The 15,418-nt window shown below is 34.4% G+C and overlaps 1 protein-coding gene across 1 annotated transcript in view; it reads left to right on the top strand.

Annotated features, from left to right (window-relative positions):
* The first annotated feature begins 416 nt into the window (after positions 1 to 416).
* LOC117922200 (ribulose bisphosphate carboxylase/oxygenase activase, chloroplastic-like) overlaps positions 417 to 15,418 on the top strand; it is a 42,494-nt gene continuing 27,492 nt past the window's right edge. Inside the window, exons 1-8 of the mRNA XM_034840246.1 lie at positions 417 to 802; positions 1,974 to 2,059; positions 3,648 to 3,657; positions 5,869 to 5,931; positions 7,045 to 7,158; positions 9,236 to 9,297; positions 13,594 to 13,648; positions 14,005 to 14,206. Of these exons, the coding sequence (XP_034696137.1) occupies positions 445 to 802; positions 1,974 to 2,059; positions 3,648 to 3,657; positions 5,869 to 5,931; positions 7,045 to 7,158; positions 9,236 to 9,297; positions 13,594 to 13,648; positions 14,005 to 14,206 (950 nt within the window). The 5' untranslated portion in view covers positions 417 to 444. The remainder of the gene's footprint in view (positions 803 to 1,973; positions 2,060 to 3,647; positions 3,658 to 5,868; positions 5,932 to 7,044; positions 7,159 to 9,235; positions 9,298 to 13,593; positions 13,649 to 14,004; positions 14,207 to 15,418) is intronic.

Genomic DNA, 15,418 nt, shown 5'->3' with positions numbered 1-15,418 from the left:
ACTAATTTATTTAAATTTTAAACTTGTTCCATTAGGGATGATATATGAAAAAACCATCTTATTATCATTCCTAAATTGATCATAAGTAAGTTGAGACACTTGATCAATCTTTTCTTGATATAGAAAATAAACGAAATATTGTTAAGAAATAATTTAAACTATGAGAAGGTATATATGCTTGTATTAAGGTAATTTTTTGGCCATTGCTTAAAATAAAGTAATTTTTACAAGTATTTATAACCTGATAAATATTATAAAACTTTGTAATTTAATAGTTTTATATCCAAATACTATAAGATTATTTAAGAAAAAAAGGGAAAATTGAACTTGCTTCACCTTCTTGTTGTAAGGGCGATAGGGCAGAAATTGGTGGGCCTTTTGGATGAAGGGGGTTGGTTATATGTGGCGCCAAACGCTCCATTTAATTCTACGTAGCAATCTCCGATGGCGCTCTGCAACTTCCACAACACGCTCCTCTCCTCCTATTCTTCCTCTTTTTCTCCTCTGTCGCCATTTCTTAAACCTCCAAATGCTCTCAGATTCTTCACCAAATTCTCCACCTCTCCTTTCTCTCTGCGCGCCCTCAACTCGTCTAACAACGACAATCCCACCGGGGAAAGCGCCGGCGGCGAAGCTGGCCCGAGAAGGATTTCCAAGCAATCCTCCTGGGAGGCCAAGGACTCCGAGGGAAGGGACTATCTGTACAGGCTGGGGAAAGAGGCTGATAACATGAATATCGCGGTTGGGGCTAGGTCTGGCATCATTGATGATCTTTTTGTTGGGAATTTTCTCGGCCGAGACTGTAATTTTCTTTTCCTAATTGGGTATTTCGTTGGTTGGAAATTGGGTTTGTGGCTTTCTTCCAAAAAATGAAAATACTTATCCATTGGCTGAGTCGAGTTCATAACTATTGGGAATTTGAATCACTGTGAAATGTGTCACTGAGGGTTGAATTTTCCTCGGTTTTCCTAGAAAGCAAAGTCATTCCTTGGTTGCTTGAAAAATGGGATTTTATTTTGTTTGGGAGATGACATAGTAAAAAGTGTCGATCAACTAGTGGGTTACTTCCTAGGGAATTTTTGAGGGAGAGCCTGATTTTTACCCCCTTTGGAATTGGGGTTTGTTTTTTTGGGAAATGTAGCTTTGCCAGGTTTGAATACGGAAATGACAATGGAGTTTGGGGAACATTTTCGTGTTGGAAACTGTAGTCAATGAAGACGATAGTTTTATATGGTTTTTTCAAATTTTAAAATGTAAAAGAACAATATTTTGAAAGAGAAAAAAGTTCTCATATTCTGCTGTTAACATGCTCTGAATTTTCTTTTTGATCATCTTTGTTACTAAACTATTGGCCTAGTTGAGGTGATAAGGAACTGATAGTGTGAAATGTAGGACATGATTGAAAGTGATCTTAACACCAATTTTCCGTTTTCATTTAAAGTAATTTTTGGTGGATTTGTTCTGTTATTTTTTGCAAAGTGTCATGAACAACAATTAAAAATACTAAGAATGTTCTGGAAAGTTTTGCATTGTATATAAGTGTATAATAACAATTGAGAATTGTTTTTAGAAACTATTCTCAAAAACTATTTAACTGTTTTTTAAAACATTGCCAAGCAGGCCTTCAGGGTTGAATTTTCCTTGCTCTTCTCTGCAACCAACTGGGGTTTTCAATTTTGATGCATGATTTTCACTCTTTGGATTTGCTTAGAAAATGTAATTTGGCTTTTTATTGGTTATGGGGCCACAAAGGGTATAAAACAAAGACTCCCAAATATTGGGTTAGTTAACTTTCAGTTATTGGGAACCTGAAACAGTGTCAAGTGCATGATGTTTGGTTTTCCTTGGTTTTCTCAGCAACCAAATAGGTGTCTGAATCTCTGATAACCATGGTTTCTTACTTTGAATTTGCTGAATTTGATGAATTTGCTTAGCTTATTTGAGGATTTGAATTCTTTTTTCCTTGTTTGCAGCGGATATTGTGTTTGATTACCGACAAAAAGTGACTCGCTCATTTGAGTATCTTCAAGGGGATTACTACATTGCTCCTGTCTTCATGGCAAGTTACATGGTTTTATCTTGCTTTATTTCTCTTATTTGTTAGGATGATTTTTCTCTCTTTATTGTTTGTGCTCAATATTCTCTTTCTGGTTTCTCTTCATTGTAGTTAACTGTTGTCACTTACTTTTGTTAGACTGTTGACATTAATGCTTCAAACAAAAATAGTTATTTAAAAGTATATTGGAACAATAGAACATGAAGTGTGCAATGTGGGATTACTTTAAAAATGCAAAATTGTTCTTTAGAAAGCAAAATCTATCTAATATGCAGACTAATGTTAAAATTTGTTTGGTCTAAGAAACTAGTTCTATTGAAAATCAATAGCTAAAATAATACACCTTGAAATGCTGCTTTTGTTTACGTTGTTTTTCCTGGTAGAATCCACTTTTGGACACAAAGTAACTATAGCAAATTTCAAAATAAGCTTCCACTGGTTACTTAGAAATCAATCAGAGGGACACCATAAAACATATTAAACTTTGCATTATTAATTTAAATTAAAAAAAACCCTATAATCCCCTAATTTTATGTTAGCTTGTTATATATTTTGTTTTTTAAATCAAAGGCAACAACCATATCATTAAATAAATTCAGAAGTACGAAGAAGGATAAGATATCCTTTACATGAACACAGAATCTGATCAAAAGAAGAAAGCATCTAACCCCAAGGTTGTGCATTCCGCTAGATGATCCACTAACTAGTTTATGGAGTAAGGAATCCAAGAATAGGAACAAAGTCTTAGAAACATTGATGATTTGACATAATCACATAACATAGTTTCACTTATCCTGCTTCTTCTTTGGCACCCAAGAGATAACAATACCAGAATTTCCTTCTATATAAAGGTTGGAGAGATCCATAGATTTCACCTACAGCTATTGGCTCAGAAGAGCCAAAATCTCAGCCTCAATAGCCAACCTCAATCCAACAAGATTCAAGGAAACTCTTTGTACCATACCACGGTGACAGAAACTTGTTATGCACACTGATGAAATTCCTTCCTCATTTTAAGTTACTCCTAATTGAATCAAAATTGAAGTGTTAATTATATTATTGTTTTTTATTGAGAAGAATTATTGATTAAAGAATAACAAAAAATTAGAAAAAAAGCAAATAATTTTATGAAGAAGAAGCATCATGAATAAAAAAATTTGGAGATTAACTTCTCATTTTATTTTTTCTTATTTCTTGAAAGCCTTGTGTGTTTCCCTCTTAGGCTTCTTTTTCACATCGAGTTTCAGGCCTCTCCTTCAGAGGTCTTCTTCGAATGAATGGTGCTCATCTATTTATGGAGGAATGCCCTTAAATTATGATGTGCTTTTCAATTCTTAGTTGACAATGAAAACTAATATAATTTGAGATTTATTTGAATTGGCCTTTACGGGTGGCTCTTGATTAGGGTTATCTCCTTAGTAGCCAATGATGGCTTCTCACAACAAGATTTGTCTGAACTAACATGCCAATTACTGCTAACTTCTTTTAAGCTGTTTCATTAAATGTTCATATTTCTTAGGTCAAGATTTATAGCTTGTTATTTTATACTTTCCTATCTTAACATGCATTGTTTTTCCCCTTTACTTGACAGGATAAAGTTGGTAAGTTCTATGAAACTTTGTGAAGATAGAAAACTTTGATGAATCATGCAAAGCAGTAAGAAATTTGCACTGTATTTCCCTTTCTTTTTGTTTTTTGTTTAATTTTTCTAGTATATTTTTGTTGGAAAAATGTTACATCGGTTGATAACTTTCAATAATGTTATTGTAGAAGTATAAAAATGATATTGCCTAGTCTTTGTCACATTATCTTTGTATTATAACTTTTAGTTCAAAATTTGTGTTGGCAAAATTGTCTCAAAAGTAATGTTCTATGTTAGGAAAGCAACAATATGTGTAGCCGATACAAATAGATAGTGTGTCAGAGACAGCATTTGTTCATTGGTTGAAGATTTTCAACCATGAGTTTTTGGAGCAATTTGGGTTTGGTGACTTAGAAACCTTAGATTGATATTTAGTGTGATTAATCCTTGAACTTTGATTAATTGGTTTAGGATGAAGTTTAAGAAGCAAATTAGAAGTTGACAAACTGTAGTTTAATTGACTGAAGCAACAAAATGGGAGTTCAATCCATAATTGGTTTCTTGGATCGACCAAGCTAGATACTCTGACTGGATGTATTGGGCTAGAAAGTCTAGCTGGATATATTGAGCTTCAAGGACAAACACAGTTGATTTAATTCTTCTAGAAGTTTATTCAAGAACAAATTCCTACCCCATTTAAAGAAATTTGAGAGAGATTTTATGATAAAGTTCAGTAGAGCTTTTTAATCTCCTTTCTAGTTTAGATTAAACAACATCTTCAGGAGACATAATAATGTCAGTGAAATATCTCACCACTTGTGGACTAAATCTTCTTGTGGATTTGGGTGGTGAAGTTATTTATGTTTAACCATCTATGTCTATTGATGTGAGGGGAGGGTCTTGCTGGAAAGGGCTATTCTAGCCACTTTTTGGATGATTGGCTTGAGAATGATGTTAAAATCTTTGAGGACAGACACAGATCTATATATTGGATACTGTTCCTTATCTCACATGTCTTTGGGTGTCTGGAACCAGAGTTCTCTGCTATACGTGTTAGCTTGATCTTGGTCAAATGAAGTGAGGTTTATTGTTGTCTATTGGAAGTGTAGCCTGCTGAGCCTAACTTAACTTCGGTGGTTGTTCAATGACTAATCTGGGGCATAAGAAGATTGATGTATGCTTAGGAACCATGTGAGTACTGTGGTTAGAGTATCTTCTGTTTGATCCACCTATCGAGGTGGAGACCCTAGCATTATTGTAAGGATTTGCAGGAACCATCTTCAAGGGGAGTTGGTAAATTTAGGGGGAAAGGGACTCAGCTATTGCCCTTTCTTGGGAACTCAGGGTACGAGAGGGTCTGGAGATGCAATTCATGGATGTGTTGGATACCTTTCTAGAGGTCTAGGGCTTTCTTTAGTGGGAACACCATATTGCAAATTTTGGCTAAATGAGGAGCTTCGTTTTTGGCAATGTTTGTTAGATACCTTCTCCACCACTGAGTTTCTGGTGTTTGATGTAGCCATCTTTTGAGTTGTTGTTGGTGGTTGATTGTATTTATTTCCTTGAAAGATACTAACCCTTGTACTAGAATCCCTTTTCTCTAATAAATATTCCTTTTTTTTTCTGTTAACAGAGGAATAAGAAGGAGGTGAAGACGCAAGATCTCATACCAACATTACTGGGTCCTTACTGTTTTTTCTTCCCATTCTAAAGAAACATAGTAAAGATTCTTGGATTTCGTTGTGCAGTAATGAACACTATTCACCCTGCTACTGTATTTTGTTCTCAATTTTAATAGTAGGTCTTTCATCAAAATTAATTGAGAGAGTAACTTAACTGTTTAGTCCAACTCAACTGGTGCTCTGATACCCAAAAGAAAGTAATAAACCTCATAAAAGTAACTATGGGGAAATTTTGGTGTTATAAATAGGAAGCAAAATCTGATGGCTTGAACTTCTTATGTTATCACTTCAATGTCTAAGTTGCATAAATCATGACAATTCCTAGATAATTTCAGTTCTTTTTCATTTTAGGTTTGAATCTGCACATGTACTTGGCTTCTTCATATTGAAATCAGTTGGAAAGGTTTTCCATAGTCATTTAGTATTTATCCCTTCAAGGGTGCGAAATGAGTAGTTCCATATCTTTTGTTAATATGGTATGATAAAATTGCAGTATTGGTTGTTGGACACTGTTATGATTGGTGCTATTCCCACTTGTGTTTATGCAGTGTGCCACATTGTGAAGAACTACATTGCTCATCTTCTCAACACCAAAGTACCTCTAATACTAGGTAATATTCACAATCATTTTTCACGTCTTACTAGAAGATGTTATCAATGATAAAATGGCTACCTAAAATACCTGGATTCTTCAATGCCACTCAACTTAGCTGTGTCAGAATGACATGATATGGGTGTTGACATGGGTTTCGAGGTACCTTTAACACTGGATTGGTCATCTTCTCAAGACCAAAGTACCTCTAATGCTAGATGATATTCACAATCATTTTACACAGGTTACTAGAAGATTTTATCAATAATAAAATGGCCACCTAGGATACATGGATCCTCCAATTTCACTCAGCATACCCATGTTGACATGCAATGACATGAGTGTGGGTGGGGATCTGTACCAAATGCTCATACTTTTCTTTGGATTTGGCTATTTAATTTTTATTTATTTATGTTTTATTTTCCACTTTCTTGGTAGATAATTACATTATAAAAGAGAGTTTGTTATTAATGAACTTTATAAAAATATTTGGAGATAAGAAAGAAAAAATAAGGAAAAAAAAGAGATCATTCTTATCAGAAGATATCTTTGTTTTTATTAATCTTTAATTGATTTCACTCCTTTTGTTATATCGTATCTAACTATCTATACTAGTTATTGAGATCCTTTTTAGTGGAACCCCCTTATCTTAAAATCTTTGGGTGTAAAGGATCAGACACCTAGTTTCATACACATACCTGACCCTCACACCCAAACCTGTGCAACATAGATGGCTACAAATTAATAATTTCTTTTATAAAACTTGTACACTCATAATTGATGTCATATTTTCTAATAATTTTCCAAATGTTTTGTCATATCTTATCATTTCCTAATGGTCCATGTACTTGCTTATGCTCTAAAGCTCTTAGAGGAGAATATACTTACTTTTCATGGCCTTAATATCCTTCCAATGACAAAAAATTGTATATAAATTATTTATGTTGTAGCCTGATTGAAATAGCTTTAGTTTCACCCCTCAGTTTATTAATTAAGAGCACTTCATGCATGAGATGTAAGTGCCTTTTCTCCCACGAATGGAAAATTAATTTCACGTGCTTATGGTTATTTATTTAGAACATATTTCCTGATAACTAATGAAGCTAGTTTAATTATATCATTTATTTTGCAGGCATTTGGGGAGGAAAAGGTCAGGGAAAATCATTTCAAACAGAACTTATTTTCCAGGCCATGGGAATAGAACCTGTCATTATGTCTGCTGGGGAACTGGAATCAGAAAGAGCCGGTACAATGGATTCCTTGCTTATTCCTTTCCCCCTTTTTCTTTTGGGTTTATTTACTAGCATGCTTCTTGTATTATGATTATTTCATATTTTACTTTTAGTTTTATTTATTTTTTATTTAAAGAAATAGAGACTAAACTATCATAAATTAAGGGGTACTTGTGAATGCATGACAAATTAATGATTGTACATATGAGTCTTAAGGGATGTTTTACAAGTTTTAAGATTGTATTTTTGCTTTAGTATCAGAAAATAGCCGGGTTAATTTTTTAAAATTCATTTTTGGCAATATTGGTGCTTTATGTTGCATGGCCTTCTAAAAATTTGTGAGGTACCCATGTCATGACATGTAAATGGGTATGAGTATGTTCTCAACACGCTTATTGTTGGACATGAACCTAACATGAATGTAAAACAGAGGAAGTGAAGAACGATTCCTGATCTAGTGTTAAGTTCCATCAGATGCTTTAGTAATTCCCACCTTTGTTTCATGGGTATTTCATGCAAGTTATGGACCCATGTCAGACATGCTAACCCATTTCATTTGGGCGAGAGGGAGGCTGTGAGTCACTGTCTTAAGGGCTGTTTTATAAGTTCTAAGATTGTATTTTTTTGGTTTAATATCAGAAAATAGTTAGGGTAATTTTTAAAATTCATTCTTGGCAATATTAGTGCTTTATGTTGCAAGGACTTTTAAAAATATGTGAAGTACCCATGTCATGGCATGTATATGCGTATGAGTATGTTCTCAACATGCTTATTGTTGGTTTTAAACCTAACATGAATGTAAAACAGAAAAAGTGAAGAACTATTCCTGATCTACTGTTAAGTTCCATCGGATGCTTTTGTAATTCCCACCTTTGTTTCATGGGTATTTCATGTCTGTGATGGACCCATGTCAGACATGCTAATGTTTCACCTATACTTCATTTTTCCCTGTATAGAAGAAGAAAGTTGGACATACACCTGTACTTGACGCTTTGCCTTGCCTCAATTGCCTAAGCTTTGGGGATTAGATGTCTAATATTTAGACCAACTCCCATTACCTGACACTTGTATGCGGAATCAATGAAATATGGATGGTATTATGGTTTTGTGGGCAAGAATGAAGTTTTTAAAGGCGAAAGCATAACACTAGGTGTTTGAGTTCCCGTAAGGGGAAGCTTAAGCATTGAGGTGTTGAGGCGCAAGCCTTTTGGTACTCTAATTTCATAATTAATGGAATATTTAAAATAATTTGAAATATAAAAAATAAAATAAAATAAAATAAAATAAAATATATAATAAGCTTTATAATAAGTCAATTTAAGTCAACTAACAATCATATTATTACTTTCACACTTTCATCGAAGTCTTAAAAAGTCACAAAATAACGAACATGATAAATCAGACGTGTATAACTCAAAAACATATCAACTGAAGTCCTTCTCTTCAATGTCATCATCATTCGCATTAGTCTCCAACCATGCACCTCATCCCTTATAGTGCCAAAACCACACCTAAGGTGTGCCTAATCAATGCCTTGACCCTTAAGGTGTATGCCTTTGAGGGTTATTGCTTAACTTATTCTACCTTGATGCATTTTGGGAGCTTGGAAAGGAGCTCCCCTATGTGTCCGGTGGACAATATGGAAAGAGAGAAGCAAAAGAATTTTCAGGGTGATGGAGCTATCAAAGTTAGTGTTGAAAAATTATTCCTTACAGAGCATTGTATTTGTGGTCTTATGGCAAAACAAAAGTTAATGCAACATCCATGTTAAATTTTGTAGACAGCTTGGGGCAGTTTAGTTTGGGCTTTCCTTTTGTACCCTCATGGTGTGCCTTGTATGCTCCCCAGTATGCTAGGTCACACCCCCTTGTTCCGTAGAAAATATGTTAATGATATATATATATTTTTAATTTGGTTATTAAAAAGAACTCTATGTTTCTCTTGCCATATTCTACAAACTCCTTTCCTAAGGTATACCATGTCTTTCCGGCTAATAATTCTCCTCATTAACACAAGATTTGGATTACTTTTTTAACTTTTTATTTTACTTGTGATATTTTATAATATAAAATTTTTTATTTCCTTTAACAGGAGAACCAGGGAAATTGATACGGGAACGGTATAGAACAGCTTCTCAAGTGGTCCAGAACCAAGTTAGAAGCTTTACTACTTTCACTGTTAATATATGTATGTCTAGGGTCATGACATTGTTGCTTGATGTGATTTCATCAATTTTTCATTTTCATTTTTTTTCAGTTAATTCATAATCCCCACATGAATCTGCATCATTTCTTGATTAGTATGTTGAGATTTAACAATGGATCTAATAAATTGTAAGTGAAGATAATCTAATGGATATGCTTTGTGAAACTAAAGGAGATAAAAAGAAAAATCCTTAGAAATGAGTATATGCGTTGTAACTAGGGTTTAATTTGTTAATCTAACAGGTATGCTCTGTGAAACTTGAAGATATACAAAGAAATGTCCTTAGAAATGAGTATACATCTGGAGTAACTAGGATTTAATATGTTAAAAGTACGAGAAATTATGAGTACATGTTATGATGTTTGATAAAGATATCAGCCAAATACTCTTATCACATTTAAGATATCCTCTTAGTTTTTGGCAAAATTCAATTTGTGTTGGTAGAAAGGTATTCGTTTAGTCCAGGTGACATATCCATGTGGACCTCCTCCTCCAAGTCCTTATGTAGAAGGGTATTTTTTTACATCAAATTGCTGTAAGGGCCAATTAAGATTGGTAGCTAAGGATAACAAGAGATGACAAGTATTCATTTTTGCCACCAGTGCGAAAGTTTCCTAATAGTCTCTTGGATAAGTTTATGTGTAGCCTTTGGCTACTAGCCTAACCTTGTACCTACTCTATACTTCACCACAAACAGCCGCTTACATCCAACAAATTTCTTTTGAGTAAGAAGATCAACTACCTCCCGTGTTTTATTTGTTCACATTTTTTATTGCATTCATGTCCTGCACCATTGCCTCCCTTAAAATGTCCTCCCTAACTGCCTCTTGAACTGTTTTAAATATCTTAATGAAGTTTAGTTTAGTAGCAAAGGCTCGGTATGGTGAGGACAATCTATAAAGAGGAGAATGTTGGGCAGATGGTGTGTTAGGTACGTTGTCTTTGTCTTCTATAAAAGCAATAGTTAAATCTAGATCATCAAGATTGTTAAAGCTTGAGTTGGTTTAGCTTTGAGTACTTGTGACAGAGTCAATGATTTGAACATGAAGAGTTTCTTGTGATGCTTGCTTGGTTCTTCAATAGACCATGAGTGGCAGTACATGATCCTCCTCTTTTCTCCTTTGCAAGGTACTGGGTAGAGGTCCATAGCTTCAGACTTAGGTTCAAATTCAATGGCATTAGTTGTGATTTTAGATAATGACCGTTTCAAATGTTGTAGGGGTTGTAACTAGAGCTGCAAGTACTTCAAACTTGAGAAATGCCACTAGTAATAGTTAAGGCTTGAGGAAAAACTCCTCATCTTCTACAAAAAGGCTCCCCTTGTACATAAGACTAAGAGTGATCAGGTTGATTTTCAATTAGGGTCATATCCATGGGCACAAAGAATTTTCTAAAGGTAGATAATAGTACTTGTACCTTTCTTTCTACGAGAATAATTAACCTATATTTAAGAGCCCAAGGATCAATTTTAGTTCTTTGATTGGCATGAGTATGATTGAAAGCCACACATTGAAAAAGTTTAGGAGGAATACCACAAAACCCATCAAAATGGGGATAAAGTTGGGTCGGGGACTTGTTGAATATTTTAGTCAAGAATCCTAAATGGTAACCCATTAATAAGAGGAGCAGCAGAAAACCGATTTTTCTCCAATATGATTTTGGCGAATTCAATTGAAATAGTAGGGTTCTAGTAACCTTAAACAAGTGTCTGTTTTTTGTTTTACAACCTCATTTATTTATTTGTGGGTTATCAATACGAAAAGATCGATAAACATTACCTTCCATTCCATTTGAAAATAAGATAAAAGATGTTGGTTGAAATGTTCTCTTTTATTATTGGATTTGACTATCTAAATCTTAGTATCAAATTAGGTACACACTATTTTATGGAAGTTGGAAAAAATAGTGCTAATATTTGATTTTTTTTCTCTTCAAAAGATACACTTATGCAACTCTCATCAAATCGTCAATGAAAGAGACAACCCACTTATCATTGCAATATTTTGTGCCCAAGAAGGCCCCTAAACATTTGTATGAATTAAAGTAAAAGGGATTGAACTTTTTCTATTACTTAAAGGAAATGAAAAATGATGGTGTTTCGTAAATCACAAACTTCATAATGGAGACTTTGAACATCAAGGTTTTCAAACGGAAACTTTCTTTTTAACAAAGCAAAAGATGGATGTCCAAGAAAATGAAGTTATCAAACTTGATTTTTATTGTATGTAGATTACTCTGAAAGGGGCAAAGGTGAATATGGTCATTATTGCCACTCTCATCTTCAAGGAAGTACAACCTTTCTTTCTTGCTAGCATGCATAATCATATTCCTCATGGCAAGCTCCTAAAACACAGTGAGATAGATTCAGGTCCTTAGTGATCTGCTGAATGGACAGAAAATTAACAGGGTTAAGGGGCATGCAAAATGGTTTTTAGAGACGAGGAGGGAGTCATAGAGATGGTTCCTTGACCAGCTACTGTAACTAAAGTTCCATCAGTAACCTTTACTTTTTAATTACCAGGACAGGAGCTGTTTCTTCCTTGGTTTTCTCCTTTCCATGTCCCTTTCCCAAAAATGAAGATCCTCCATGAAGCTTCCTACAGGCCTCTCAAGTTTGTCTCAGCTTGTTGGAATAGTTTCACCACTCTACAGCTCTCCTCTCCTTTTATAATTGAAAATACCTCTCTGAAAGGGGTAACAACTTCTACCCTATGACCTAGACTCCAACTTGATCCAACTCCGTATTGGGACAGCAAGAAACACGATATTTTCCTCCTTCAAACAAAATTTTGCAAGTTGGGAGCATCCTTACTGCACTCCATTCTAATATGTTGATAATGATCTAATTCCATCCATAGACCCTCACAGTGTTATAGTTTTTAGTCACACACTAATTTCCTTGTTTAATTGCATGTTTTTTCAATTAATTTTATAAATCTGTGCTATCATGTATATCATTGAATTAGTTTGCAAGAAGGCTTCCCAAATCTCATGGGCAGTAATGAGAAATATGTGTCTTTCTAAACTCTGGTTGCATGGCATTCCATAGCTATGACATGACCATGGAATCTTCTTCATCTCAAGAATTAAATTTGGGATCTTCCTTGTTCCTTTTCCTTTAATGAAAGTCTTGACCAATTGGGGCCACTCAAGATAGTTACTGCCACACAATTTGAAGGGAACTCGGAGGCTTTGCTTATTGTTGGAAAGATTTCTAGCAAAAGTTGTTGATCTTATCTGAACTGTGGGAAAGGGTAGCACCAAATTCTTCAGACATGGTGGATTGAGAATTAGTAATGAAGGTAGAACTTTTGGTGATTAAAAATCAGGAGGGCTTCACAGGACAAATAGGCATTGAGACTAGATTATGAGATCATATAGTGATGCAAGCATGGGAAAACATGAAAAAACACTAGCAATGAAGACCAGTAAAGAACTTGGCTATGAAGGCTGAAAAGAACTGATCAATAAAACCTGAAAACCAACCCAAAAACCCCAGGGCTCTGATACCATGAAGAACAATTAGAGGAAGAAGAATAACATTTTTCTCTCTTATTCTGTATTGACAGGTATCCACCAATATGCAGTGATCACAGACAAATTAGAAAAAGGAAACACCTATATAGCCTAAGGTTCAGGTAATCATCAGAAATCATGAGTCAACCATGCAAGAACTATACAAAAAGGGTAACTCCCTAATTTACAGCCTATACATCTGATTATACAATTGGTTTCCCTCTTCAACACTAATAAAATGTTTTAAACCAGACAGCAAAGCATCCCCAAGGATGGTTGGCTTGTATCTGAAATTAGAAATTAGTCCTGAAAAGACAAGACTGCACTCTTGTTCCTGGCATTATGGTACTTGCTCCTTCCTTGGATCATTTAAGTTGGAAAAGTATCCCATCCTTATATGAAAAGGAGCAGCTCTTAAGCAGAATGAGTGAATGGGTGTTTCTTTTTTCCTTTTCCCTTCATTAATTTTTCATGATAAGAAAAATGTATATAAAGAACTTCCTCCCAGGTTATAAGGATCCACAAGCTACTGTACACTTGCTAAAACCAGACGAATCATGGCAGTTCAAAAGATGGCGATCCAAAAGAATTAATTTTTAATCTACATGTTTTCTATGTGAAGCTTCAGTGAATATTTCTGATTTATATCAATGTCCTAATGGATGTTTCTTATTGACTTTGTTTGAGTACTTAATGCAGTTATGGTTGATTTTCCTTGACTACCGCAGGGGAAGATGAGCTGTTTAATGATCAATGACATTGATGCTGGCATTGGGAGATTTGGTGAGATATAGTTGATAACTTTGATTTGAATTGCTGGATGGAAATGCTGTGCTGTATAGTTTGTGTTTTCCAACGCAGTCCATCAGCTTGACTTCTGTTCTATATGCATGACTTTGGTTCTATATGCTTATACACACTCATGCACACATTGGGTGGTCCTCATATTGAAGTCATTCATTTGGCATTCCAAACCTTTTTGTTCACTCACTTCCTTTCATTTCTTTATACTAATCTGGGAAACAATGATTGGAAACTCCAATTTCCTTTTGTTCTCTATTTTATTTTTATTTTTATTTTTATTGTTTTCCTTTTTTTTTTTTTTAAAATATATTGAAATGTATATTTTTCTACTATAGGAAACACTCAAGTGACAGTCAACAATCAAATTGCTGTTGGGACTCTGATGAATTTGTCAGATAATCCTACAAGAGTCAGTATTGGACAAGATTGGCGAGAAACTGACATTACGAATAGAGTTCCTATAATTGTTACAGGAAATGATTTTTCAACAATCTATGCTCCCTTGATTCGTGATGGAAGGATGGACAAGTTCTACTGGTATGTGTTTATTTTGCGTCTTTGATAAACACTTCTTGTTTGCCTACAAAAAAGGAAAGAAACTACTCTATGCTTTTCATTTACATATCTATCTTAACAACTCTTTACGGTAAGTTATAATCATGTCAGTATTTATTCAGTAGCTGTTTGAATGCTTAAAAAAGTCTGTCATTAGTAGATGACATAGATTTACTGTCATTTCAATCTTATCAAATATAGTCATACATGGCAGAATGAGGAACAAAAGAGTTACTCATCATACACAACTGATTTGTGGCTCAAAAGCTATGAGTATGATAGATAAAGCTAGACCTGTACATCTATCATGAAATAGATATATTTGATCTATGGGTCCAGGGACTTCAACGGTTCCAGGGACTGACACCAATATTGTCATAAAAATAGAAATCTCTGTCCTCTGGGATAATATGATTAGATCTATGTATTCTGAGCAGAGTTACTGAATCAAAATTCTGAGGATGCTAATCCATTGTTGCTTGCTGTCTTGGTTTCCAAAATTCATTATTTTTTTTCACATATCTGGTTTATTATAGTACTCATTATTCAATCATCTGTTATCACAAATATTCAAATTTATCCTTTAGACCAAAGCCACATGTGTTGCATTATTTTAGCTTGTGAATCACCTTGAGGTAAAGCTGTTTCAGTAGGTCCATTGTTTTGGAAAGGATAGCAAGGTAAGAGAAATATCAAGGTCAGAAATTAATTGTTAGTACAAGAACAGATTGAATAAATGAACCACCGAAAATCCATATTTATAGATGCTTCCCCCTTGTTCTGTTGGCATGTGTCTTTTAAATAAAGGAGTTCTATCCCTCCATACTCGTCTTTTGCATTTGGATTTCCAACTTCAACTTTTCCATATCTGGAAATCACAATTGCATTGATTCCGATGTATGAAAGAATGTAATTAGGAAAGATTATAGCAGTATAATTTTGTAATTAAGGAGAGAATTAGGACATACCCGTAATCAAGGGGATATGATATAATTAGGCTAGGAAGCTTTCTATTTTTTGTGCTAAGAATATTTGTATAAATATGTGGGTCTGTATAGATTGAAATTTAAGGAGGAAATTTATTCTTTTTACCTTCCAATTCTTCATATTCTACATGGTATTAGAACCTTGTTTGGTGGAAGGTCAAGTATATCTCACCATCATATGTCTAATTACCCGATTTATTAAATGTGA

This window comes from Vitis riparia, chromosome 9, assembly GCF_004353265.1.
Source record: "Vitis riparia cultivar Riparia Gloire de Montpellier isolate 1030 chromosome 9, EGFV_Vit.rip_1.0, whole genome shotgun sequence".
Lineage (NCBI taxonomy): Eukaryota > Viridiplantae > Streptophyta > Magnoliopsida > Vitales > Vitaceae > Vitis > Vitis riparia.
This window is presented reverse-complemented; position numbering and strand designations above follow the sequence as displayed.